The sequence below is a fragment of the Hylobates moloch genome, unplaced genomic scaffold, assembly GCF_009828535.3.
Source record: "Hylobates moloch isolate HMO894 unplaced genomic scaffold, HMol_V3 SCAFFOLD_19, whole genome shotgun sequence".
NCBI lineage: Eukaryota > Metazoa > Chordata > Mammalia > Primates > Hylobatidae > Hylobates > Hylobates moloch.
Window position 1 is genome coordinate 14561601 of NW_026652294.1, and position 26051 is coordinate 14587651.

At 53.1% G+C, this 26051-nt stretch overlaps 2 protein-coding genes across 4 annotated transcripts in view; both read left to right on the forward strand.

Annotated features, from left to right (window-relative positions):
- PLA2G6 (phospholipase A2 group VI) overlaps nt 1–11361 on the forward strand; it is a 68632-nt gene extending 57271 nt beyond the window's left edge. For both annotated transcript variants that reach the window (XM_058431945.1, XM_058431946.1), the window contains 7 exons: nt 800–963; nt 3138–3288; nt 6707–6831; nt 7180–7346; nt 9231–9398; nt 10278–10351; nt 10549–11361. In XM_058431945.1, coding sequence (XP_058287928.1) covers nt 800–963; nt 3138–3288; nt 6707–6831; nt 7180–7346; nt 9231–9398; nt 10278–10351; nt 10549–10693 — 994 coding nt within the window. In that variant the 3' untranslated portion in view covers nt 10694–11361. The remainder of the gene's footprint in view (nt 1–799; nt 964–3137; nt 3289–6706; nt 6832–7179; nt 7347–9230; nt 9399–10277; nt 10352–10548) is intronic.
- A 753-nt stretch (nt 11362–12114) lies between these two features.
- The window catches only part of BAIAP2L2 (BAR/IMD domain containing adaptor protein 2 like 2), a 32275-nt gene continuing 18338 nt past the window's right edge, over nt 12115–26051 (forward strand). Inside the window, exons 1-4 of one of the 2 annotated variants that reach the window (XM_032139885.2) lie at nt 12115–12379; nt 13519–13594; nt 14386–14472; nt 14813–14874. In XM_032139885.2, the coding sequence (XP_031995776.1) occupies nt 12329–12379; nt 13519–13594; nt 14386–14472; nt 14813–14874 (276 nt within the window). In that variant the 5' untranslated portion in view covers nt 12115–12328. The remainder of the gene's footprint in view (nt 12380–13518; nt 13595–14385; nt 14473–14812; nt 14875–26051) is intronic. The other variant, XM_032139884.2, reaches the window with a different exon arrangement.

Sequence of the window (26051 nt, forward strand, 5' to 3'; positions counted from 1 at the left end):
TGGCCAACATGGAGAAACCCCGTCTCTACTAAAAATACAAAATTAGCTGAGTGTGGTGGCAGGTGCCTGTGATCCCAGCTACTCGGGAGGCTGAGGCAGGAGAATCGCTTGAACCCGGGAGGCAGAGGTTGCAGTGAGCCGAGATCACGTTATTGCACTCCAGCCTGGGCAACAAGAGTGAAACTCCGTTTCTAAATAAATAAATAAATAAATAAGCACAGGGATGTCAGGGAGGGTCTACCTCAGAGGCGTTTGGGACAATGACATGAGCTAATGCTGGCAGCACCCCTCCCATAGCCCCTGGCATGAACCTCTTCTTTCCTCCTTGCTCCCTCCTCCCCTGCTTCTCCCACCTTGTGTGGAAGGCCCTGACATCCTGTCACTGCCCATTCCTGGCCTGGCTGTAGGGTCCCGGCCCCTCCTTCCCCAGCCTTATTTAATTCCAGCAGACTTTGTCAGGCACCTGCTTTGGATCAGGCCTGATACTGACCAAAATCAGGTGTCCCAAGTTGGGGAGACTGGCCCAGAGCCTGCTGGGATGGCGCCTGGTCAGTGAAGCCATCCCCCGACCTTCCTTTCCCTTTCTCTGTTGCACTCTCCAGCCCCTGAAATACTAGACATTTGTTCCTTTACTGCCCTCACCCCCACCCTCGCTGCCCTGCATAGGACAGAAGTTTCTCGGGTCCGTCTGGGTCTGTCTGCCAGGGCACAGCTGCAGGGGACAAGGGCTGTGAGGGTGGAAGTAAAGTGCCGGGCTGTGGCAGGACCCTCCTCTCTCCCACTGCTGTTCCCACTGCAGCCATGACCACCTGCTGTGCCTGGACGGAGGAGGAGTGAAAGGCCTCGTCATCATCCAGCTCCTCATCGCCATCGAGAAGGCCTCGGGTGTGGCCACCAAGGACCTGTTTGACTGGGTGGCAGGCACCAGCACTGGAGGCATCCTGGCCCTGGCCATTCTGCACAGTGAGGGTGGCCCCTGGGGATGGGGCCAGGCAGGGCTGAGACCTGTGTCCTCAAGGGGGCCGAGTTCGTCTTCAGGGCTTTGCAAAAAGAGAGTGGAGGGGTAGGGGAGGTTTATAAGCCCTTTGAGGAGGCGGGGGCGGGGCTGCAGGTGCTGGGGTCCCAGGCTGGAAGGAGAAGGGCTGGGACCATGGGCTTGGGTTTGGGGATCCGCCACCCTCTGGCCACGAGGGTAGAGCTGGCTGGGTGAAATTTCAGCATAGGAAGCATTTTCTATCGATTGCCTTAAACCCCTCCTCCCCTCACCCCTGCAAAGCAGGCACCAGGGGCCACACAGCCTGCTGCACATAAGGAATCCCATTCCCAGGGTGCACGCAACAGGCAGTCTCAGGAATGAGGAGCCACTGAGCCTCAGGATGTCAGAGCCCTTGCCTGCACACTTCATTTTACCGGGAAATTTTACTGGGAAATTAAGTTCCCAGGCGGGGAGGGATGACCTGAAGTCATATAGCTCATCCATGGGGTCGCTGGGCTGGAGCACAGTCCCCTAGACTCCCAGCCTGGCATTTCCCAGGCCACAGGCCACTGTGTAGTCTCTTTTCACCGCTGCTTTGCAAAGGCGCCTGGCTTGCTGGACAGATAGCCGGGTGGCCTGTGTTGTGATGGCTCCTCTGTGGAGCTGTCTGAGCTTCTAGGTGCTGAACGGCGGGGAGGGGCACTCCCAGATCAGGGTCCTCAGCTCCCCCCAACCCCCTGGGCCTTGTCCTGGAACTCAACATGTCTGACTGGTGCCCCTGCCCGTGTGCTGGTCAGATTCCATTTTCTCCAGAGCGCCCCCACATCTGGATCCTGGTCATGCAAAGTCTTGGAGGTGCCAGGGGAGACTCCTCATCCTAGGGTGGGTATCAGGGCCTGTGGGCCAGGCCTGTGTTGGATGCTGGGGATGCAGAGCTGAGCCAGGCATACCCCCAGCCTCAGGAGTAGGGGGCTCAGCCAGTCCAGGAGGTGCTGGGGGCAGAGTACCATGGACGGAGAAGGAGAGTCATCTGTCAAGTTGCCGGGATGTTAGTGTCCACGGCGGTTTGTTGACTGGTATTTCATTTCCTTTTGATGATTCTCACCATAGCCCTGCGAGGTGAGCAGATGGGGAACATGAGAACCAGAGAGATCACCCAGTGAATTGGTCAGTCAGGACTGGGTCTCCAGCGGTGCGCCCAGCTCTCTCCCCTGGCCTCAGGGTCCCAGCATCCCCTCTCTGGTCTTCCATAGGGTCCAAGGGCGGGCACGAGGTCTGAGCAGGCAGAGTGGGCAGAGTCCTAGCTTCTTCTCCAAAAGGGCCACGTCCTTCTTCGGGGACCATTTCTTCCCCATCCGGGGTCTTGAGACTCCCAGGGGCCACGGAGGGGATTTGAGAGGTCTCCTGGCTGATCCTCCGGTTGGGCAGATGGCCTCCTTTCAGCTACCCTCTGCTTATACATCCCTGGCCCTGGGGAACTCACTGCTTCACGGGGGAGGTGGAGCAGCTTCTCCTTCCTGGAGGTGCAGCCGGCCCCTTGGCCCTGTCTGTTCTGAAGGCTCAAAGGACAGGGCTGTTCCTTGTTTTCTGTGACAAACAAGGTGGGTCTAGCTTTTATAAGCTTTTACTCTTGAGGGGCTCTTCTTTAAGGAAAATAATACAAAATCATGAATACAAGATGAGGTGCAGAGCCTTGGGGCTCCTGAAGGGGGGCTTCAGTGGTTTTTGAGTCTCTCTGTTGCCCAGGTTAGAGTGCAGTGGTGCATCTCAGCTCACTGCAACCTCCACTCCTGGGTTCAGGCGATTCTCCTGCCTGTCAGCCTCCCGAGTAGCTGGGATTACAGGCGCCCGCCACCACACCTGGCCAATTTTTGTTGGTCAGGCTGGTCTCAAACTCCTGACCTCAAGTGATCCACCTGCCTCAGCCTCCCAAAGTGCTGGGATTACAGGCATGAGCCACCATGTCCAACCGGAAGGGGGTTTCTCTCTGTCTGTCTGTCTGGGAGGTTGCAAAGGAAGGGCCCAGAATGTGGGTTTGCTTAGGCCTCGGTAAACCCGCTTCCTCCTGCCACCTCCTGCGCTCAGGCCCTCTGCAGGCTGTTCTACGGGAGCCCTGTGTGTGGCCGTTGCATCTCCCCACCTCCAACCCCCTTGTTCCTAGGTAAGTCCATGGCCTACATGCGCGGCGTGTACTTTCGCATGAAGGATGAGGTGTTCCGGGGCTCCAGGCCCTATGAGTCAGGGCCCCTGGAGGAGTTCCTGAAGCGGGAGTTTGGGGAGCACACCAAGATGACAGACGTCAAGAAACCCAAGTAAGCCCTGGCGCACTGGGGCCGTGGCCGCAGCTGTGCCCACTGTGGCTGTTCCCTGGGGACAGAGGGCTCCCTGTCCTGCTGAGGGAGGGAGAAGAGCAGCTTCTGGAGAACAGGTGAAAAGCGCCCCACACTTGAGGGGAGCAGAGGGAACCCCCTTCCCAGGGAGGCAGAGGGCTGGGGTGTGGCTCTCACTTGGGCATGCAGACACCTGCTGAGCGCAGGAAGGGTGTGGCCTGGTGGGCCTGGCTCTGCCCTGCCTGGCCAGGGGTCTGGGGCTTACCTGGAGAGAGCCTGGGCCACCCTTCTCTGAGACCACCTGGGCAGAGGCTGGGTTTTTGCTGCCCAGGCAGAAGGAACCCACCAGCCTTTCAAATGACACGGCTAAACATTTTCTCACATTTCAGACAGCACTTGCTCCCAGGATCGGACTACTAGGTTATAATCAGAGGGCTTCAGTCTTGCCTTTAATTTAAGGCCTACAAGACTTGAACTAATTTAAGTCAGACTAAAGGAGAAAGTCACATTTCCAGGAAACATTTGTTTGGGAGGCCCAAATCCTAGGACTAAGCAATGCATCCCATTCGGGGCCGGATGAATGGTGTGTTCCAAGAGGAGTGTTTTGAGCATTTCTGAGTGACTTTTTCATATTTTGAAAGCGAGTCTCCCCCAGTCTTAGGGGCCTGGCATCCCCTCTGTGGTCTTCCCTAGGGTTCAAGGCCCGGGACCTTAACTCTTTTTTCCCCACTCTGTGGCTTGTCTTTTTGCTCTGTGGTGTTTCTGGGTTTTTGTTTTTTGTTTTTTGTTTTTGTTTTGGTTTTGGTGGGCCCATGTTCTCAAAAATAGGAATACGCCAGGCATGGTGGCTCAAGTCTATAATCCCAGCTCTTTGGGAGGCTGAGGCAGGAGGATCACTTGAGGCCAGGAGGTCGAGACCAGCCTGGGGAACATAGTGAGACCCTCATCTCTACAAAAAATTTAAAACTAACAATTAGCTGGGCATGGTGGCACTATGGCTGTAGTCCCAGCTAATTGAGATGTGGAGGTGGGAGGATCACTTGAGGCCTGGAGGCTGAGGCTGCAGTGGGCTGTGATCCCATCACTGCACTCCAGCCTGGGCAATAGAGTGAGACCCTGTCTTAAGAAAAAAAAAAAAAAAAAAAAAAAAACCACAAACTATAAAAAGAAAAAATATTTATAAATTCTACTCCATTAAGAACATGGGTCCATCCAAATAAATAAATAAATAAATAAATAAAATAAAAACACCATAAAGGGAGTAAAAAGATAAGCCACAGAGTGGGAGAAAAGATTTCAAATCCATACATCCATCAAAGGACTCATTTTCAAAATACGAAAAGATCATTCAGAAATGCTCAAAATAGTAACCACCATTTTACTTTTTCTTCCTATGAGTTTAACTACTCCAGGTACTGTTAAGTAAAATTTGTAGGGGATAATTGATTTGGACCAGGATTCTGTACCAGGCCCAACAGACCAAACCAATATGGAGTCACTCATGCCAAGTGAACCTAGTTAGCTTAGGCATATACCCATGTAACAAACAGCTGAGTTCTGGTTAGCTACAACAGCTGGGCTTTAATCAATCCTAGATGGCCACCTGATTCAAACAAGGCAAACCAATTAAGCTCCACACCTCACTTTGGTTTTCAGCCCATCAACACTGCCTGACCACGTTGCAGGCCAGAGTTCTTTGAACCTATTCTGGTTTTGTGGCCTGCCTGACTCTCAGTTCATCAATAAAAGCCAATTAACATCTTTAAATTTGTTGCAATTTTATCTTTGACAGTACCTTATGTAAGTGGAATCATACGGTATTTGTCTTTTTGTGACTGGCTTCTTTCTTTCTTTTTTTTTTTTTTTTTGAGACGAAGTCTCCCTCTATCGCCCAGGCTGGAGTGCAGTGGTGTGATCTCGGCTCACTGCAATTTCTGCTTCCCGGGTTCAAGTGATTCTCCTGCCTCAGCCTCCCAAGTAGCTGGGATTACAGGCACATGCCACCATGCCTGGCTAATTTTTTGTATTTTAGTAGAGACAAGGTTTCACCATGTTGGCCAGGCCAGTCTCAAACCCCTAACCTCGTGATCCACCCACCTCGGCCTCCCAAAGTGCTGGGATTACAGGCGTGAGCCACCACGCCCAGCTATGACTGGTTTATTTCACGTGGCATCCATATTGTAGCGTGTGTCAGAATTTCCTTCCTTTTTAAGGCTGAAAAACTCCATTGTCTGTATCCACCACATTTTGCTTCTCCATTCATCCACTGATGGATATTTTGGTTGCCACCTTTTGGCTATTGTAAATAACACTGCTGTGAACGTCGGGTGTGCAAATACCTGTTTGATGCCTACTCTCTATTACTGGTGCTTTCTCCAGAGAGAATTCTGATGGGTTCAGTTTGATCATATTTTGTTTAAGATTTTTGTGTCCATGCTCGTGGGTGAGCTTGACCCGTTTTTTCCTATTTTGGGTTTTGAGGAAATATTTCCTCTATTTTTTTTGGAAGAGTTAGTGTAATAGTGACTTTATTTTGAATTTATGGTAGAACTTGATAGTAAATTCTTCTGGGCCTGGAGTTTGCTTGGTGGGAGGATTTTTGATGATGGAATTAATTTCTTTAGTGGTTGTGAGACTGATCACTCGGGGTTTCTAAATACCTTTTTGAGTTAGTTTTGGTTAAGTGAGGCTTTTCTAGGAATGTGTCCATTTCACCTAAATCTTTAAGCTTACTGGCATAGAGTTGTTCAAAATATTCTTTTTTTTTGAGACAGAGTTTCACTCTTGTCGCCCAGGCTGGAGTGCAATGGCGTGATCTCAGGTCACTGCAACCTCTGCCTCCTAGGTTCAAGCAATTCTTCTGCTTCAGCCTCCCAAGTAGCTGGGATTACAGGCATGTGCCACCACGCCTAATTTTTGTATTACTAGTAGAGACAGGGTTTCACCATGTTGGCCAGGCTGGTCTCGAACTCCTGACCTCAGGTTATCCACCTGCCTCGGCCTCCCAAATTGCTGGGATTACAGGTATGAGCCACCACGCCCAACCGATTCTCCATTTTCTAACGTCTGCAGCGTCTGTTGATGCGGCCCCCTTTTTCCTGGTTTTGATAACATAACAGACATGTTTTATCAGTCTTGCCACAGGTTTTTCCATTGGATTAGCCTTTCAGAAAAACCAACTTTTGCCGAATTGTGCTCCCAAGGTTGGACCAATCTGACACTCCTCCAGCACTGCCGGAGAGAGCCTGTTTTGGGGGGGATGGTGGGAGAAGCCCACCTATCCCGAACAGAGGTTGGAGTGGGCACTCTGCTACCCAAGTTCCTGGGGCATGAATGGTGGGGAAGGGGAAAGGTGGATGGGTGGGTGGCTCAGCGGTCCTCCTGCCTCATTTCTCTCCAGGGTGATGCTGACAGGGACACTGTCTGACCGGCAGCCGGCTGAACTCCACCTCTTCCGGAACTACGATGCTCCAGAAACTGTCCGGGAGCCTCGTTTCAACCAGAATGTTAACCTCAGGCCTCCAGCTCTGGCCTGAGAGGCTGCGGGGTGGTGGGTGGGAGTCGTGCACTTGCCATCGGGCACCCTCACCGTGCCACCAGCCCACCCACTGCACTGGTCTTTATTGGCTGAGGACAGGGATTGCGGGGGAGCTGTCAGGCCCCTGGCAGGTTAGAAAAGTCCCTGGAAAGTCTTCAGCTGTACCTGCCTTCCACCAGGACGAACTAGCCAGACAGTGTGGCCTCGTGGGTCCTGCTTCTGAAGAGTTCCCAGCCTCCCCTCTTCCCGCACCCCCAGCCCCCGACACGCACACCCTGAGATCTGGAGTGCATGGGTTTTATACCAGTCCCTTGTGCCACTGGGCTGCCCTCCTTCCCCGCCCCTAGACCAGCTGGTGTGGCGGGCAGCCCGAAGCAGCGGGGCAGCTCCTACTTACTTCCGACCCAATGGGCGCTTCCTGGACGGTGGGCTGCTGGCCAACAACCCCACGCTGGATGCCATGACCGAGATCCATGAGTACAATCAGGACCTGATCCGCAAGGTGAGTGCCACAGGCCAGAGGGCCTGGACTCACCCCTCCCTGGAGCCAATCCTGTTTCAGCAAACCGTGCTAGGGACCGACCCCCAGGACAGCAGGTAGCTTTTACACATGCACTCATTCATATGTGCACGCAGGGCAAATTGATCTCACCGGAACCTGTTCCATGGATGGGGTCTGCCTGAAGCACTGTGCTCAGGGGGGTCTGAGGACCACTGTGCTCTAAGTGTGCATGAGTGGGGAGGGCGGCATGCGTACCATGAACGTGCCACTCGAGCCAGCCTGGGGACAGGACACATGCTTGCCCTTGAGCTCACCTCTGTGGATAGACAGTCCAACAGGAATGCCTGCCCCCACGGGTTGCCAGTGCTGTGGTGGAGGACTGTGATGCCTCTGCTAAAAGGCCTGGGGGCCCGGAAAGGGCTCCACGGAACACAGGACCCATCCTGAGGCCTTTGGGGACAGAGCAGTGCAGAATCAATGATCTGGAGGAAGAGCAGCAGCCCTCCCTCTGTGGAGGTACAGCAGAGGCTGGCAGGACCCAGCATGCTAGGGGAGGCCCTGTGGCGCGTCGGGCGGTGGGTGACCAGGGTGGGCGAGCGCAGTGGCCGAGCTCGGACCCTGGAGCCAGAGCACCTCTGGGGGTCCCGGTTCTGCCCGTGCTCACTGCAGCTACTGAATGGGGCCATCATAGCGCCTGCCTGGGGAGGCTGCGAGGCCTTGGCATGCTGTTGTCTGTGAAATGTTCACAGCAGCGCCCGGAGCCTGAGCTGCATCCTTGCTGCTGTGGTTTCCCGAAGCCCCAGGGCATCCTGGGCAGCGCAGCAGAGGCTCTGGGCAGACAGAGAAGCGCCCTCTAGGGGCCAGATCAGGCAGGGCGGGCTTCCTGCAGGCGGCAGAGACTGTCAGACACTAGCCAGTCTAACTCTCCTATTACGTGCGGGTGGGGAGCCTGGGACCCAGAGTGGGAGGCATCACCCAAGATCATCCAGCAAATCGGCAGCAGAGCTTGTTCGGAAACAAACAAGAGAGGCAGCGGCCGGGCACGGTGGCTCAGGCCGGGCGCGGTGGCTCACGCCTGTAATCCCAGCACTCTGGGAGGCTGAGGCGAGTGGATCTCGAGGTCAGGAGATCAAGACCATCCTGGCTAACACGGTGAAACCCTGTCTCTATTAAAAATGCAAAAAAATTAGCTGGGCGGGCATAGTAGCAGGAGCCTGTAGTCCTAGCTACTCGGGACGCTGAGGCAGGAGAATGGTGTGAACCCGGGAGGCGGAGCTTGCAGTGAGCCAAGATCGCGCCACTGCACTCCAGACTGGGAGACAGAGCGAGACTCTGTCTCAAAAAAAAAAAAAAGAGAGGCAGCACCCAGGGCTCGGGTTCAAGCCTTAGCCCCTACTTCCCTACCACATGGCCCCGGCAGCTGCTTCCCGGCCTGAGCTTCGCTGAGAGTGCTCATTTGCAAACTGGGTGATCAGTGCCCTCTCCACAGACTGGCTGGAGATTAAATGAAGTAATGATGCAAATACCTGGCAAATCACCAACACCAAGGAACAGCCTCTGCCTTTCCGCCCTTGGCCACGACTTGACTTGGGCCAGCATCAGATGGGGTGGGCGGGATCCTTCTTGCAGCTGGTGTATGTGTGGTCCTGTTGGTACACAGGTGCTGTCCTGAGCAGATGGCATGTGATGCCTGCACCAGCCCTTCTGGGGTCACGTGCAAGAGGCTGGCTGGAAATCATGCCAGGCGTGCTCTTGCCACCAGAGACCTCTTGCCCTGTTCTCATGTGCCCCAGAGCCCAGTCTTGGGCCTCCCCTTGACGCTCCCCTTCGTGCCCCCTACCTGTGGAAGGTCCCTTCTGACTGCCCCTGTCCTGTTCCCAACAGGGTCAGGCCAACAAGGTGAAGAAACTCTCCATCGTTGTCTCCCTGGGGACAGGGAGGTCCCCACAGGTGCCTGTGACCTGTGTAGATGTCTTCCGTCCCAGCAACCCCTGGGAACTGGCTAAGACTGTTTTTGGGGCCAAGGAACTGGGCAAGATGGTGGTGGACTGTGTGAGTGTGGGCCCCTCCCCCAGGCCACTTCCCTCAGGGTCTGCAGCCCAGGTCGATGGCTTCCCCTCATCCTGTGGGGCCTTTGGTGTCGGAGGAGACAGCAGGGCTCTGTCCATCGCTTTTAGCCAGCTGGAGGGAGAAAGAGTCCACAATTCAGAGTCTCAGTGCGGGTCAGGGACCCTCAATGACCACCAGCAGGGGGGTTTTCAAACCCTTTTTAGCTGTGGATCCCTTTCTGCAAACATAGCGCAGTGTAGAAGCCCAGAATGGACAAAGGCCCCGGAGCGGGCTGGGCGCTCACCCTGTAATCCCAGCACTTTGGGAGGCCAAAGCAGGCGGACCACATGAGCCCAGCAGTTTTAAGACCAGCCTGAGCAATATAATGAGACTTTGTCTCTACAAAAAAATTAAAAACTTAGCCGGACATGGTGGTGTGTGCCTGTGGTCCCAGCTACTCAGGAGGCTGAGGTGGGAGGATTGCTTAAGCCCAAGAGGCAGAGGCTGCAGTGAGCTGTGATCATGCCACTGCACTCCAGCCTGGGTGACAGAAGGAGACCTTGTCTCAAAAAAAAAAAAAAAAAAAACTTCAGGGAGAGGGGACATGGAGGCCTGTCCACTCAGCTGCTACCCTTTCCCCAAGTCACCATCCCTGAAAGGGCACTCCTGAGACCTCTGCCCCTCTGATTGCACAGCTGGGACAGTCCCTGCAGTCCCAGGAAGGGGTTTTGCCTGAGCCACTCTGCTGCTGTGTGGCTCAGCCTGACTCGAAAGAGCCTGAGGCTCCCCAGGCCGGGGCTCCGAGAGTACAGGGCAGGGCCGGGCGGGGTGCAGGCCGGGCGGGGTGTGGGCCCGGCGCCCACCAAGGCTGCTTCTCACCAGTGCACGGATCCAGACGGGCGGGCTGTGGACCGGGCACGGGCGTGGTGCGAGATGGTCGGCATCCAGTACTTCAGGTGAGGGCTCAGCCGCCCCAGCCCTTGGCCCGGTGCCCTGGCCTGGTCAGACTCACTGACTTCCCGTCCCAGCCCTAGTGTGGACTTTCCCTTCTCCAAGGGTCTGCTCTGTTCCCCAAGCCCACCCTGGTCCTAGCTGGTGTCCCCTGCCCAGCCTGAGCATCCTAGGATGACCCCCTCCTCCCTGGCCCGAACAGATTGAACCCCCAGCTGGGGACGGACATCATGCTGGATGAGGTGAGTGACACAGTGCTGGTCAACGCCCTCTGGGAGACTGAGGTCTACATCTATGAGCACCGCGAGGAGTTCCAGAAGCTCATCCAGCTGCTGCTCTCACCCTGAGGGTCCCCAGCCTCTCACCAGCCCCGGCTGACCTCGTCCATTCAGCCCCTGCCAGGCCAGGCCCAGCCACTGCCCTCCTGGGCAGATCTGGGCCCAGGCACCTCTGAGTCCATAGACCAGGCCTGGGAGAGTGCCAAGCTGCCTGCCCGAGGCTGGTTCTGAAGGCCTCTCTCCCGCTAACCCTGCCTTCCAGCACTTTCTGTCATTCCAGGCTGGGAAAGTCTAGAGCCCCTTTTGGCCCCTTTCCCTGACTGTCAAGGACAACTGACTCCCCATCAGCTCAAACATTAAGGGTACCCGGGCACAACCATACCCCTGCCCCCAGCCCCAGCCTCCCTGAGGGCCTGCGGGGCTGCCTCTGCCCCAGCCCCCAGCAAGGGCACTCCCAGGCTTCCTGGTGGGTGCAGCCCACTCCCTCTGCCCTCTGCTCCGTTCCCTGGGGGCTGGGACTAGAGAAACGGGGTGTCCCCCACCCCATCAGCTGGGAAAGCCCAGGCCGCAGGAGTGGGATGCCCGTTCGACTTTGCCCCTCGCACTGGCCCAGCCCCTCACACTGCCCCACCCCGAGAACTCCCAGCTCTCAAAGGTCACTCCTGGGAGTTTCTTCTTCCCAGTGGAAGTGGCTTAAGAGCCAAAACTGTGAAATAAACCATTTGGATTCAAGTTCACCTGTGTTGTGTGTGCAGTGGTGTGAGTCCCCCTGCTCCCCTGACCCCCAGCTCCTCTCAGCCTTGACCCTTGGCCTTGACCGGCCTTTTCCTTTGTACCCGGACACTCTGTTTTCCAGGATTCCTGGGCAGGGACACCTCCTCTTTCCTTTAGGCCTCCCCTAAACCGGCCCTTAGGGTATGCAGAGGCAGCTGCCAGGCCCACATACCCCGGGCAGGCCCAAGGAGGGCCACAATCCTCAACTTCATCTTGGAGGACCAGGGAGAGCCCCATTTGTCACCCAGAGAGGCCGGAGACTCCGCATGGACAGGCAGCGCGTGTGCAGGGCCAAGGTCTGCCCGGGGCTGGGCAACTCCAGCGTTTGTGCTGCTCCTGCTCCGGCAGGTGGAGGAGCTGGGCGGGCCAGAGTGGCTATGGGAGCCATGCTCAGAGGGCGTGGCCCCACTGTGAGCTGCAGGCCTGAGGACAGTGAGAAGTAAAGCTGCGTTCCCCTCCAGGGGCTGCTGCTGCTGGGTCTGGCAGAGAGAGTCTTGGGGGAGGGCATCGGGCAGTGCCCACCCAGTAAAGTGGGCAATGCCTGGTATAGGCAGGTGGGAGGGCGGGACCCCCCAGGGTCAGGGTCCTTGAGGAGGGGGTGACCCAGGAGGGGGCTTATCCACATGGGCACTTGTATCAGCCCACAGCTCCAAGGGGTGAATAATTGAAGGGCAGGTCACACGAGCCTGCCCGTCACAGGATGCCTTCCCTGCTGGATCTGGTTACGCCCCAGATCACATTCTGACATCCCGAGCTAGTGAATAATTAAGCTGCCACTCCTCTGAGGCAGGCCTCCATCTCCAGGTCCCTCTCCGTGGCTTCCTCGCTGCCAGCCGAGCCGTGGGCACCTGAGGGACTACCTACCACTACTCCCGGCTGTGCCATCGCCACCAGCTCCCACCTCCTGCTCAGACCCAGGACAGCCCCTCTATGGCCCCTGAGATGGACCAGTTCTACAGGTCCACCATGGCCATCTACAAGGTGAGCACGTGGGTGGCCAAGCCAGGGCCTGCGCCCCTCCTCCCAGGGCACAGAAGTCAGGCCCGCTCTGGAGGAGAGGGCCAGCCGGGGCTGCAGATGTCCTGGAAAGGGAATCCTGGAGCCAGGCTGGGCCAGGGGTGGGTACGGGGGTAAGGATCCCCGAGAGCACTCAGCCATACGGCAGGAACCCCCAACTCCCAGATGCTGGACAAGGCAGGAGGGGGCCCAGGGCCCAGGGTGGGGACAGTTGAGAGTCTGGATGAGAAGGGCCTGGCTGCCCGGCCTGGGAATAAAGACCCTCTCTCTCTCTCTCTCTCTCATGTCTGAGCCCCTCACTCAGACTTCCTACTTCACCCCCAGGGGGTTGTTGCAGCTGCCACAGACATTTATTGAGCACCTCCTGTGTGCAGGACCCTTTCACCTGTAAGCCTCACATCACCCACCTGTGAAGTCGAAAATGACCACCCTGTTTGATAGATGAGAAAACTGAGACCAAAGAGGTTAAACAGCTCATTCAAGGTCATGGAGGGAGGAAGAGGTGCTGCTGGGATTTGAACTGAGACCCAAGTCCAAGTCCAAGCCTAAGTCCAGGCCCGTCTCCACCATCCAGGGAGCTCTCTGCCCGGCCCCAGTCTGGGGAAGCCCACACTAATCCAGCCACAGCCTTGCCCATGGGGGGCTGTGCTTGGAGGAGGGCAAGAGCTGCCCTTGCCCCGGGGACGACTGTTGGCAGCCCCAGGTGTATAGTCCAGCAAGGCCTGGACACAGGGCAGGGCTGAGCTGTGCCCAGTGGGGACCACAGTGGGTGGGCCAGCTTCAGCCCAGTGGGAGGAGGAGAACCTTCCAGGTGCACCATCTCAGGAGGCACCTTGGTCCCGCCAGAGCAGGTGTGAGCGGGAGCTGGCTGTGAGGGGACCATAGCTTGGAACAGGACCCCAAAAGATGGGCTCTGAGGTCCCTGCAGCCAAGAGCCAGGATTCTGGGTGAGCCTAGGTGTGTAGGTGGGCTCCCCAAAGTCTGGGGCTTCTCACTGGGCTGGGGGTGCCCTGTCCCTGACGCCCGGTGACTTGACTCTATCCATCATTCCTTCTCGCTCCCCCATCTCCACACCTTTTTCCTCCCCTGGCCCTGGGGTCCAGAGCATCATGGAGCAGTTTAACCCCGCCCTGGAGAACCTGGTGTACCTGGGCAACAACTACCTGCGTGCCTTCCACGGTGAGTGCCTGCCCGGGCCACTGAGCACCAGCCCTGGGCCTCTGCTGTCCCCACCCACCCAGGCCCCTCCCAGATTCTCTGCACCCCACACCTGTTCGTCCTCAGCCCTACACCCTCCTACCCACCACCCTCACCCTCATACCTCTGCAGCCAGAGAGGCCTTATGCACCCCCACTCTCCTGTGCCCACGCACCCCAGTCCACACCCAGCACCCCTCATTGCCCCCTCCTTCAGGTGCCTCCAGACACTCCCATGATGCAGTACCAGGCCCTGCAGGCCCACACAGCCCCAGTGCAAACCCTGACAGTGCATATGTTTCTAGGTGTCACCTCAGTGCCACCTGCTGAACCCACCCCTATACCCAGTCCCACCTCTGCACCCAGGCTCACACAGCAGCTGGCTTCCTCACTCCAACCGACCACCACCCACACACCCTGCAGCTGGCCTTGACATTCACTCAGTCCCCATGCAAACCCTTGTACCCGTCTGCTGTGGTTGGTCATACCTGCCAATAGCATCCCCCTACCCACAAGCGCTGATCAACCCTGAATCTCAGGGCCACCCATCCCCCTGCTTCTTAGATGCTCTCCACGCCACCTGCCTGCCCCCAGCCCTCACCTTATGCCCCTGCACCTGAGCTTCACAGCTCAACTGGTCACACCCTCCTCAGGGGCACACACAGATGCCCACACCCCACCCAGGACAGACACAGTCCCCTCCAGATGAAAAGAGCCTCCAGAAGGGTGGGACAGAGGCAGGGCTGGACCAGACCTGTCCCTTCTGGTCCACAGCTCTGTCCGAGGCGGCCGAGGTCTACTTCAGTGCCATCCAGAAGATTGGGGAGCGTGCCCTGCAGAGCCCCACCTCACAGATTCTGGGTGAGGCTCCCCCTCCACAGCAGACCCCATTCTCGGGCCCTCCTTTTGCACCCTTGCCCTTCCAGGATGTCCCGCATCCTTGACACAGGCCTTTCAGCCCAGGGCCCAGAGCCAGACTCTTGTTCTGGGACCCAGGCTCCCCGCCACCACTCCCTGCCAGGCTGCTCCCAGGCTGGGACACACATGGCCTGGCTCCCAGAGAATCATATGGGAAGTCCTGGACTTTGGTCCCCAAATCCAGCCTCGGGCAGGCCCTCTGTTGGCTTTCAGCGGAAGAGGGTGGTGGGTGGGTGGGGCAGACTCCCCCACACCAAAGCCACAGCTCCATCCATACCTCCAGGGGAGATCTTGGTGCAGATGTCTGACACCCAGCGGCACTTGAACTCTGACCTGGAGGTTGTGGTGAGTATCAGACCCCAGGGCCTGGAGGGGTCACTCAAGGAAAGTGGGCTACGTTCCAAGAAGAGGGCCCAGCCTACCAGATGCCCTTCCCAGGGAGGATGACTGTGGCTGCCCTTCCCAGCACCTGGCTCTGTGGGGCACGGTTCCCTGCAATAGTCGTTCAAGCCTCTAGCAGCCCTAGGAGGCTGGTGGCATTTCTGCCTCCATTTTATAGAGGAAGAAACTGAGTCTCAAAGAGCTAGTCATTGCCTGAGATGCCAGAGTGAGTGGAGGCCCAAGGAAGAGAAAGGTCCTTTCACTGCAGCCCTCCTCACTGCAGCCTCCCAGGGAGCAGCCACGCAGACCTGACCATGTCACTCCCAGGAGCAGAACCATTCCACGGCTCCACTGCCCACAGAAGTGAACATGGGCTTCTCAGTGAGGGGTCCCTGGCTCTGTCGATCCAGCAGCTTCTCCCGACACCCCCAGTACAGCCCAGTCCCCTGGAAGAGGGGTCCCTCTGCTGGTGTCCCCGCTGCGGGGCTGCTGCCCTGCTGTCCTCTCAGCCTAGAGCCACCGGTCCCTCCCCCTGCCGTCCAGTTGGGAAGCAGCTGTCCCCTCCTTCCCAAAGCCTCCTCTGACTCCCTGGGGCAAGTCCAATCACCCCTCCCCCTGGACTCCAACAGATGCTTCTGTCTGTTTTAGCTTGTGGTGGGTTCAAAGCCCAGCTTCACCAGTGACTAGTTTTGTGACCTTGGACGCTATGCCTCTGCTTACCTATCTGAGGAATGGAGAGAATCATAATAACTGCCTCCCAGAATTCTTGAGAGGATGACGTGAATTAATAAGCATAAACTGTTTGCCCTGGCCCCTACGTACTGCCCCTGGATACCTTAGCTATGATAACCAGAAGTTAACTCGCCTGCCCCTATCCCTCCCAAGACTGGGAGCTCCGCAAAGGCTTCCTACCTCTCCATAGCTCCAGGGCCTGGCGCCAAGCCGGGCTTCAATGACACAGGGGAAAGAAAAGAGCTGAGGGAGTCAGCTTGGCTAGATGGAGAGAAGAGAGAGCTTTCCAAGGCAGCATGGCAGCGGGCTGCGCACAGCCATGAGCAGGCAACGGGCAGGCATGAGCCAGGGCTTGGGCACGGGCTGAATGGGAGAGGTGGGGTGGGGCCTGGTGGTGAGGCACCTCGGAAGGTTCGGAAGGAAATTTCAACTAATTGTTCTCCCTCCAATGTGTGCCCCTGGAAGTCAGGTGCTCTTTGGGGGATACCATAACATACTAGTCAATTGGGCATGGGGAACAATCTTTTTTTTTTTTTTTTGAGATGGAGTCTTGCTCTGTTGTCCAGGCCGGAGTGCAGTGTCACAATCTCAGCTCACGGCAACCTCCGCCTCCCGGGTTCACGCCATTCTCCTGCCTCAGCCTCCTGAGAGGCTGGGATTACAGGCACCTGTCATCATGCGTGGCTAATTTTTTTATTTTTTTGTAGAGACGGGGTTTCACCATGTTGGCCAGGCTGGTCTTGAACTCCTGACCTCAAGTGATCTGCCCGCCTTGGCCTCCCAAAGTGCTGTGATTACAGGTGTGAGTCACCGCGCCTGGCGGGGGAACAATCTTTCTATTAGAAAATGCACATCCCACGCACACACAACAAGGCCCCAAAGCCCCTGGGCTCCGTGGACTCCGTGGGCACTTTAGGATGTAGCATTAAGCCCCTGCCACCCCCTTGGATGTGGGCACAGAGTTATGGAGCCTGTGGGTTCCTGTCCTTGTGTTCAATGGCTGTCCTTGTCACTTGTGGCACACCTGGGCTGGGCAGGGATGAGTGTCACCCAGGCCCACTCTGTAAGGAGAGCTGCCCTCTCCAGGCAGTGGCATCTAAGCTGTGATAACTGGGCAGGTCCACTGGCCAGAATCATACCAGACAGAACAGTGCCAGAGGCCACCCCCACCTGCAGCTCATTTATTTGATCCCTACTTACTGCCCTGTGCCAGGCACTGTGGTAGGCAGCAGGGATACAGCAGACAAAAACCCCTGCCATCCCAAAGAGGGAGCCAGAAAAACCCATAGGGAGTAAGTGAATCGATACGTAACACGTTCCATGCAAAATACACTAGGAGAAAAGTAGAGCAGGGACGGGATGTCTTTGGGGGTGCAGTTTTTAACAGATGCTCAAGGAAAACATCACCAGAAAGGTGACATTGAAAAGGGCCTAAAGGGCCGGGCACGGTGGCTCACGCTTGTAATCCCAGCACTTTGGGAGGCTGAGGCGGGCGGATCACCTGAGGTCAGGAGTTCAAGACCAACCTGGCCAACATGGTGAAACCTTGTCTCTACTAAAAATACAAAAAATTAGCCAGGCATGTGGTGGCAGGCACCTGTAATCCTAGCTACTCGGGAGGCTGAGGCAGGAGAATTGCTTGAACCTGGGAAGCGGAGGTTGCAATGAGCAGAGATCATGCCACAGCACTCCAGCCTGCGTGACAGTGAGATTCCATCTTAAAAAAAAAAAAAAAAGAAAAGAAAAGAAAAGAAAAAGGCCTGAAGGAGGTAAGGGCATTAGCCAGGGGGACCTCTGGGGGAAGGGCAATCTGGACAGAAAGGACAGCACGTGGAAAGACCGAAGGCTGCAGTAGAGGGCAAGTCTGAGATGACCAGCCATTAACAGGCCCTGACTCTGCAGGCCCCGGCGGGACTCTGGTCCTTCCTCTCAGTGAAAGGGACACTATCGGAGGGTCTTGAGCTAAGGAGGGACAGGATCTGACTTAGAATTTTTTTAAAATGTTTTTTATTATAAATTAAAACACAGAATATCTTGCTGAACAGATTAGAGCTTAATGAATCATTATTAGGCAAATCAGACCTGAAACTACCATGCAGAACTTTGCCAGCCTCCCCAGAAGCCCATTCAGGAGACCCCATCAAAACCACAGCCTCTCCCTCCCTCTAAAAGTGGCCACTGATCTGAGGTCGCATTTCCTTGTGTGCCTTCGTAGTTTATCACTCTACCTTACAGCCTGAGACACTAGAATTTGGTTTTACTCTTAAAAATTTTGGCTGGGTGTGGTGGCTCACGCCTGTAATCCCAGCACTTTGGGAGGCCAAGGTGGGCGGATCACAAGGTCAGGAAATCGAGACCATCCTGGCTAACACAGTGAGACCCCGTCTTTACTAAAAATACAAAACAATTAGCCGGGCGTGGTGGCGGGCGCCTGTAGTCCCTGCGACTCAGGAGGCTGAGGCAGGAGAATGGCGTGAACCCGGAAGGCGGAGCTTGCAGTGAGCCGAGATGGCGCCAATGCACTCCAGCCTGGGCGACAGAGCGAGACTCCATCTCAAAAAAAAAAAAAAAAAAAATAGAAATTTGAGTCTCTTTGAACCTACGGGTTCCCCCTCCATCTGTTTCTTTTCCTTACACTTTGTCTGTTGGAGACCCTGGGACCATCTGCCCTGACTTTCCCACAGTCTGGATGTTGCTGATGATGCTCTCCTGGTATGTTCAGCTGGTTTCTCTGTCCTCTGGATCCGGAGTCTTGGAGGGGCTGCTGAGTTCTTCCACCAGGAGGCATCACTGTGTCTAGATCTGCCATGCATCAGGGGATACACACCACTGTTCTTCCGATGCCCTTTCAAAGCATTCTTAGCTAGGATGCTTCCAGAAAGAGATGCTTCCCCTTATCTGCTGTTATTGCCCACTGGCACGTTTCATATGGGGAGGGCAGGAGAAAGGTTTCATTCATTCCCTTTATTCATCAGGTTCCAAGATAATGAATCTGCCCTGTCATCCTCTGAAGGTGAAGCCACCAATTAACTTTATGTTTTTACTAGCACCATTATGTAGTACTTTTATTTACTATAATCAATATTGTAGATTTAAACTCATTTGACCTATTTCAATGGTTGGCAATTATTATCTTTACTGAAGTTGAAAATGTCCTATTTTTGGCCAGTGGAAGCTTCTTTTTTTTTTTTTTTTTTCTGACATGGAGTCTCACCCTGTCACCGAGGCTGGAGTACAGTGACGCAATCTCGGCTCACTGCAACCTCTGCCTCCCAGGTTCAAGCAATTCTCCAGCCTCAGCCTCCCATGTAGCTGGGACTACAGGTATGCACCACTGCATCTGGCTAATTTTCGTATTTTTAGTAGAGACTGGGTTTCACCATGTTGGCCAGGCTGATCTCGAACTCCTAACCTCAGATGATCTGCCCAGCTTAGCCTCCCAAAGTTCCGGGATTATAGGCGTGAGTCACTGCACCCGGCCAGTGGAAGCCTCCTGAGTCCTTGCTGTCTGCCTGACAAGAGGTTCCAGGCTCATCTGCTACTTGTGCTGTGCAAGACATGGAATCAGCCATTTCTTCATGAAGCCCTGTTTTTACTTTTTGTTTTTAGTGCAAGTGGTATTTCAAAACCATAATCTGAATACTAGTGGTGCTCATTGCCACTGGGTTGATCTTTGTTTCTAGGCTTTTTTGGTGGCTGTGCAATGCATAGATTGACACATATTTACATGCAATGTGCATATACACACATATAACACATATTCTCTCTCTGTGTCTCTTTATTTCTATTGCTGCTTTACAAATTAATCTTATTTATTTATTTTCAGAGGCAGAGTCTCACTCTGTCACCCAGGCTGAAGTGCAGTGGTACAATCATAGCTCACTGCAGCCTCCAACTCCTGCGCTCAAATGATCTTCCTGCCTCAGCCTCCCCAGTAGCTGGGACTATAAGAAAATGCCACCGTGCCTGGCTAATTTTTTTTTTTTTATTTTGAGATAGAGTGTCGCTCTATCGCCCAGGCTGGAGTGCAGTGGTGTGATCTCCACTCAGCGCAAGCTCCGCCTCCCAGGTTCACGCCATTCTTCTGCCTCAGCCTCCCGAGTAGCTGGGACTACAGGCACCCGCCACCATGCCCAGCTAATTTTTTTTTTTTTTTTGAGACGGCATCTCGCTCTGTCGCCCAAGCTGGAGTGCAGTGGCGCAATCTCGGCTCACTGCAAGCTCCGTCTCCCAGGTTCACGCCATTCTCCTGCCTCAGCCTCTCCGAGTAGCTGGGACTACAGGCGCCCACCACCACGCCCGGCTAATTTTTTGTAGTTTTAGTAGAGATGGGGTTTCACCGTGGTCTCGATCTCCTGACCTCGTGATCTGCCCGCCTCGGCCTCCCAAAGTGCTGGGATTACAAGCGTGAGCCACCGCGCCCGGCCTGCTAATTTTTTTTTGTATGTTTAGTAGACACGGGGTTTCGCCGTGTTAGCCAGTATGGTCTCGATCTCCTGACCTCGTGATCCGCCCGCCTTGGCCTCTCAGAGTGCTGGGATTACAGGCATGAGCCACCGCACCCGGCTGTGCCTGGATAATTTTTTAACTCTTTTTATAGAAATGAGGTCTCACTATGTTGCCCAGGCTGGTCTTGAACTCCTGGCATCAAGCAGTCCTCCCATCTGGGCCTCCCAAAGTGCTAGAATCACTTTTAGACCATAGATTCGTTTTCTTCTGTTTCGTGGGCCTTTCTGGTGTGTTTTGGTTGTCAGTAGGAATGTTATTCTCTTCCATATTCCCTTTTTTCTAATAATAACTTTCTATTGGATTTCACCTCAGAGATTTTCTGTGGAAAAGTAGGTTTTTTCCTGAAATTGTAAAAGGAGCACAGTGAAGACAGCTTTTCTCACTTCCCAAGATCGCTTTCTGTTGTTCTTATGTGGTTTTCCAAAAATATGGCAGTTCCCTTTCTGCAATTTCCTGGTTCTGTTCATGCTCCTACTTTTGTTAGACTTTCTCTTTCCTTTTGTGTCTGTTGCCCTTGTTCCTGATTTTGATCCCCCTCACGGCATTCTCTCCTCCACGTGGGCCCTGTCTGGTTGGGAGCCTGGCTGGTCAGTTTCAAGACTTCCTAGAGGCTCTACTACTCCAGCCCCTTCAGACTTTACCAGGGACCTCTTACCTTCACCCTCTGGACTCACAAACTCCTTGGAGTTTCAGCTGCTGTTCACAGACTGGCCTACTGAGCTTCCCATGACCATCTGCTGGCCATGTCGGGGTGCGCCTGTGCTCAGGTCCCTCGACGCCCAACTACCTCCCACTGCTCCATCCACATGCTTGCTGGTCACACTGACCTCACAGCCAGTGCTGATTTGTGTTTGGGGGGTTGTAGAGATATACTGTCATAGTTTTGTTCTGAATGTTGTCTTGAGTTTCTTTATTTTTTTTCTTTTGGTGGTTTTCTTTGTTTTGTTTTGTTTATTTGTTTTTTGAGACGGAGTCTTGCTCTGTTGCCCAGGCTGGAGTGCAATGGCACCATCTCAGCTCACTGCAACCTCTGCCTCCCGGGTTCAAGCGATTCTCCTGCCTCAGCCTCCCAAATAGCTGAGATTATAGGTGCGTGCCACCATGCCCAGCTAATTTATGTACTTTTAGTAGAGATGGGGTTTCACTATGTTGGCCAGGCTGGTCTCAAACTCCTGACCTCAGGTGATCCACACACCTTGGCCTCCCAAAGTGCTGTGATGACAGGCATGAGCCACTGTGCCTGGCCTTTTTTTTTTTTTTTTTTTTGAGACAGGATCTCACTGTGTCACCCAGGCTGGAGTACAGTGGTGCAATCACAGCTCATTGCAGCCTAGACTTCCTGGGCTCAGGCAATCCTCTCACCTCAGCCTCCCAGGTAGTTAGGACCACAGGTGTGAGCCACCACATCTGGCTTTTTTTGAGTTTTTTATTTTGCTGTCTGATTTCTTCATTCATTTTTAGGAGAAGATGAAGGAAGGTTTTGAAACTACATTTCATTTCCACCATCATCCCAGACCTGAGTTTTTTTTTCTACTGAGGTAAAATTTACATACAATAAAATAAAGTTCCTAAATATCTTAAGTGTTAAGTTCAACAGATTTTGACAATTATATGCCCTGTGTGGCCACCATGTTAAACAGGATTTATTTAGAACGTTTCCATCAACCCAGAAAGTTCTCTTATGTCCCTTTTGTCAGTCTCGCCCCCTAGGGGCAAAGGCTTTCTGACTTCTATCTCTGCGGATTAATTTTGCCTGTTCTAGTGCTTCATTTGAGTGGAACTGTACCCTGTATATTCTTTTGTGCCTAGCTTCTTTCACTCAGCATAAGGTCTGTAAGATTAATTCATGTTGTTGCATTGTATGAATCTGTGTCACTATCAAGGAATACCTGAGACTGGGTAATTTATAAGGAAAAGAGGTATATTTTGGCTCATGGTTCTGCAAACTGTACAAGCATGACACCAACGTGTGCTTAGCTTCTCATGAGGGCCTCAGGAAGCTTACAATCATGGCGGAAGGTGAAGGAGTAACAGGTGGGTCACATGGCAAGACAGCAAGAGAGAGAATGGGGAGGTGCCAAGCTTTATTTATTTATTTATTTATTTATTTATTGAGATGGAGTCCCACTCTGTTGCCCAGGCTGGCATCCAGTGGTGCGATCTTGGCTCACTGCAACCTCTGCCCCCTAGGGTTCAAGCGATTCTCCTGCCTCAGCCTCCCGAGTAGCTGGGATTCAGGCCCCTGCCACCATGCCCGGCTAATTGCTGTATTTTTAGTAGAGATGGGGTTTCACCATCTTGGCCAGGCTGGTCTTGAACTCCTGACCTCGTGATCCACCCGCCTCAGCCTCCCAAAGTGCTGGGATTACAGGTGTGAGCCACCGCACCCGGCCTTATTTATTTATTTTTTGAGACGGAGTTTTGCTCTTGTTGCCGAGGTGAAGGGGTAACAGGTGCGTCATACGGCAAAGAGAGCGAGAGAGAGAGTGGGGAGGTGGCAGGCTCTATTTATTTATTTATTTATTTATTTATTTATTTATTTAGATGGAGTTTCGCTCTTGTTGTCCAGGCTGAAGTGCAGTGGCGTGATCTTGGCTCACTGCAGCCTCCACCTCCCAGGTTCAAGCGACAGTCCTGCCTCAGCCTTCCGAGTAGCTGGGATTTCAGGCATCCACCACCATGCCCAGCTAATTTTTTGTATTTTTAGTAGAGATGGGGTTTCACCATGTTGGCCAGGCTGGTCTCCAACTCCTGACCTCAGGCAATCCATCCGCCTCGGCCTCCCAAAGTGCTGGGATGACAGGCGTGAGCCACCGCGCCTGGCCGCCAGCCTCTTTTTAAACAACCAGATCTTGCATGAACTCATTACTACAGGGAGGCCACCAAGCCATTCATGAGGGATCCGCCCCCATGATTCAAACACCTCCCACCAGGCCCTACCTCCTACACTGGGGATTACATTTCCATATGAGGCTGGAGGGGACACAGATCCAATCCATATCATGGGTGTAACAATATTTTTTTCTGTTTTATTGCTTAGTATCCCATTGTATGAATATCCCACAATGTATCTATCCATTCTTCTGCTGATAGTCCTTTGGGTCGTTTCCAGTTGAAGGCTATTATGGAGCTATTATGAATAAGGCTGTTATGAATATTCTTGTACAAGTCTTTTTATGGATATATGTTTTCATTTCTGTTGGACAAATACCTAGGAGTGGAATTTGCAGGGCATGGGGTTGACATATGTTTATTAGAGTTCTCCAGTGTTCTTGTGCTATTCTGCATTCCGCCAGCAATGAATGAAAATTGCTGTCGTTCTACATTCTTGCCAGTGTTCAACGTCGTCAGTCTGTTTTATTTTAGTCATTCTCATGGGTATGGAGTGGCGTCTCACTGTGGTTTTGTTCTGATATCCCTGATGACTAATAACGTTTAATGTGCTTACTGGACATTTGTACATCTTTTTCCTTAAGATGTTGGTTTAGTCTTTTACTCATTTTTTTTTATTGGGGTATACTTATTGTTGAATTCTTTATATAGTAAAGATATGAGTCGTTTGTCAGGAGATGTGCAGGAAATATTTTTTTTCAATCTGTAGCTTGCCTATTTATTTTCTTAATACTGTCTGTCTTTAATGAACATGAATTATAAACTTTTATAGCCAGGCATGGCAGCACACACCTATAGTCTTAGCTACTTAGGAGATTGAGGTGGGAGGGCCACTTGAGCCCAGGAGTTCAAGGCTGAGGTTCAAGCTCTGATCACACCACTGCACTCCATTCTGGGTGACAGAGCAAGACACTGTCTCTAAAAATATAAATAAATAAATACATAAATTTTTATGGAAGCCCAATTTTGCAATTTTTGTGCTTTTTTTGCAGTGGTTTTTGCTTGTGTTCTATCCAAGAAATCTCTGCCTACCCCGTGACATAGATATTCTCCTAAGTTTTCTTCTAGAAACTCTATATTATGGATTTTACATTTATTTCTATGATTTGTCTTAAATTTATTTTTGCATATTGAGATGGAGTTTAATTATTCCTGGATGGATATTCAGTTATTCCCACATCATTTTAAAAACACTTCCCTTGACTCACTGAAATGACTTGGTATCTTGGTCAAAAATTGATTTTGGGGCAGGCAAAGAATCAGGCCAGGCGCAGTGGCTCACGCCTGTAATCCCAGCACTTTGGGGGGCCGAGGCGGGCGGATCACCTGAGGTCAGGAGTTTCAGACCAGCCTGACCAATATGGTGAAAGCCCATCTCTACTAAAAATACAAAAATTAGCCTGGTGTGGTGGTGTGTGCCTGTAGTCCCAGCTATTCAGGAGGCTGATACAGGAGAATTGCTTGAACCCAGGAGGCGGAGGTTGCAGTGAGCTGAGATCGCGCCACTGTACTCCAGCCTGGGCGACAGAGCAAGACTCTGTCTCAAAAAAAAAAAAAAAATTGATTTTGCATATCTGTGTGGGTTTGTTTCTGGACTCTGTTCCATTGGTATGTGTTTCTATCCTTATGCCAATATCACACTGTATTACTTTAGCTTTATAGTAAGTACTGAAGTCAAGTAGGCTAAATACTTTGTCCTTTTCAAAATTATTTTGCCTATTTAAGATTGTTTGCATTTTTTTTTTTTTTGAGACAGAGTCTCGCTCTGTCGCCCAGGATGGGGTGCAGTGGTGTGATCTTGGCTCACTGCAAGCTCCGCCTCCCAGGTTCACACCATTCTCCTGCCGCAGCCTCCCGAGTAGCTGGGACTACAGGCACCCGCCACCACGCCAGGCTAATTTTTTTTTTTTGTATTTTTAGTAGAGATGAGGTTTCACCATGTTAGCCAGGCTGGTGTCGATCTCCTGACCTCGTGATCCACCCGCCTCAGCCTCCCAAAGTGCTGGGATTACAGGCGTGAGCCACCACACCTGGCCTGATTCTTTGCATTTTATCTAAATTATAGAATCAGTCATCTTACCTTTAAGAAAGGCTTCTGGAATTTTGATAGAGTTGCATTAATCTGTAAATCAATCGTCATCTTAACAATATTGAGTCTTCCAGATCCATGAATATGGCATATCTCTCCATTTATTTATCTCTCCATTTATTTATTATCTCTCCATTTATTCATCTCTCCATTTATTTATTTTTCTTAGCAATGTTTTGTTATTTTCAGCAAGTGACATTTGCAGAGGTGGCAAAAGGATTCCTCAAGAGTTACTGGAAGCTGGGCACAGTGGCTCATGCCTGCAATCCCAGCACTTTGGGAGGCTGAGGTGAGCAGATGGCTTGAGGTCAGGAGTTTTAGACCAGCCTGGCCAACCTGGAGAAACCCCGTCCCTACTAAAAATACAAAAATTAGCCAGATGTGGTGGCGCACACCTGTAATCCCAGCTACTCAGGTGGCCGAGGTGTGAGAATCACTTGAACTTGGGAGGCCGAGGTTGCAGTGAGCCGAGATAGCACCATTGCACTCCAGCTCGGGCAACAGAGAAACACGTTGTCTCAATTAAAAAAAAAAAAAAAAGAGTTACTGGAGTCCCTCTGTCCATAGAGCTTGCAGAGCGTGGTTGAGACGACGGGATCTGCTGTCAGCTTTCTGTACTTCTGTACTGAGGCGTACACAGGACCCTCTAATGAAGCGTGTGCCCCAGGGAGTGGAGATGGAGAGGGCAGTCTCTGTCTAGTCCACTGGGAATTCCTCAGCCTGCTCTGGGGTTGGTGACTTCCTCTGTCAGAAGCCACAAGCTAACAGACTGTTCTCTACCTGTAATGGACACAGCAAGAGCTCAAACTTCACTTCCATTGTCAACCTCTTTGTTTTGTTTTGTTTTGTTTTGTTTTTGAGATGGAGTCTCACTCTGTTGCCCAGGCTGGAGTGCAGTGGCGTGATCTTGGCTCTCTGC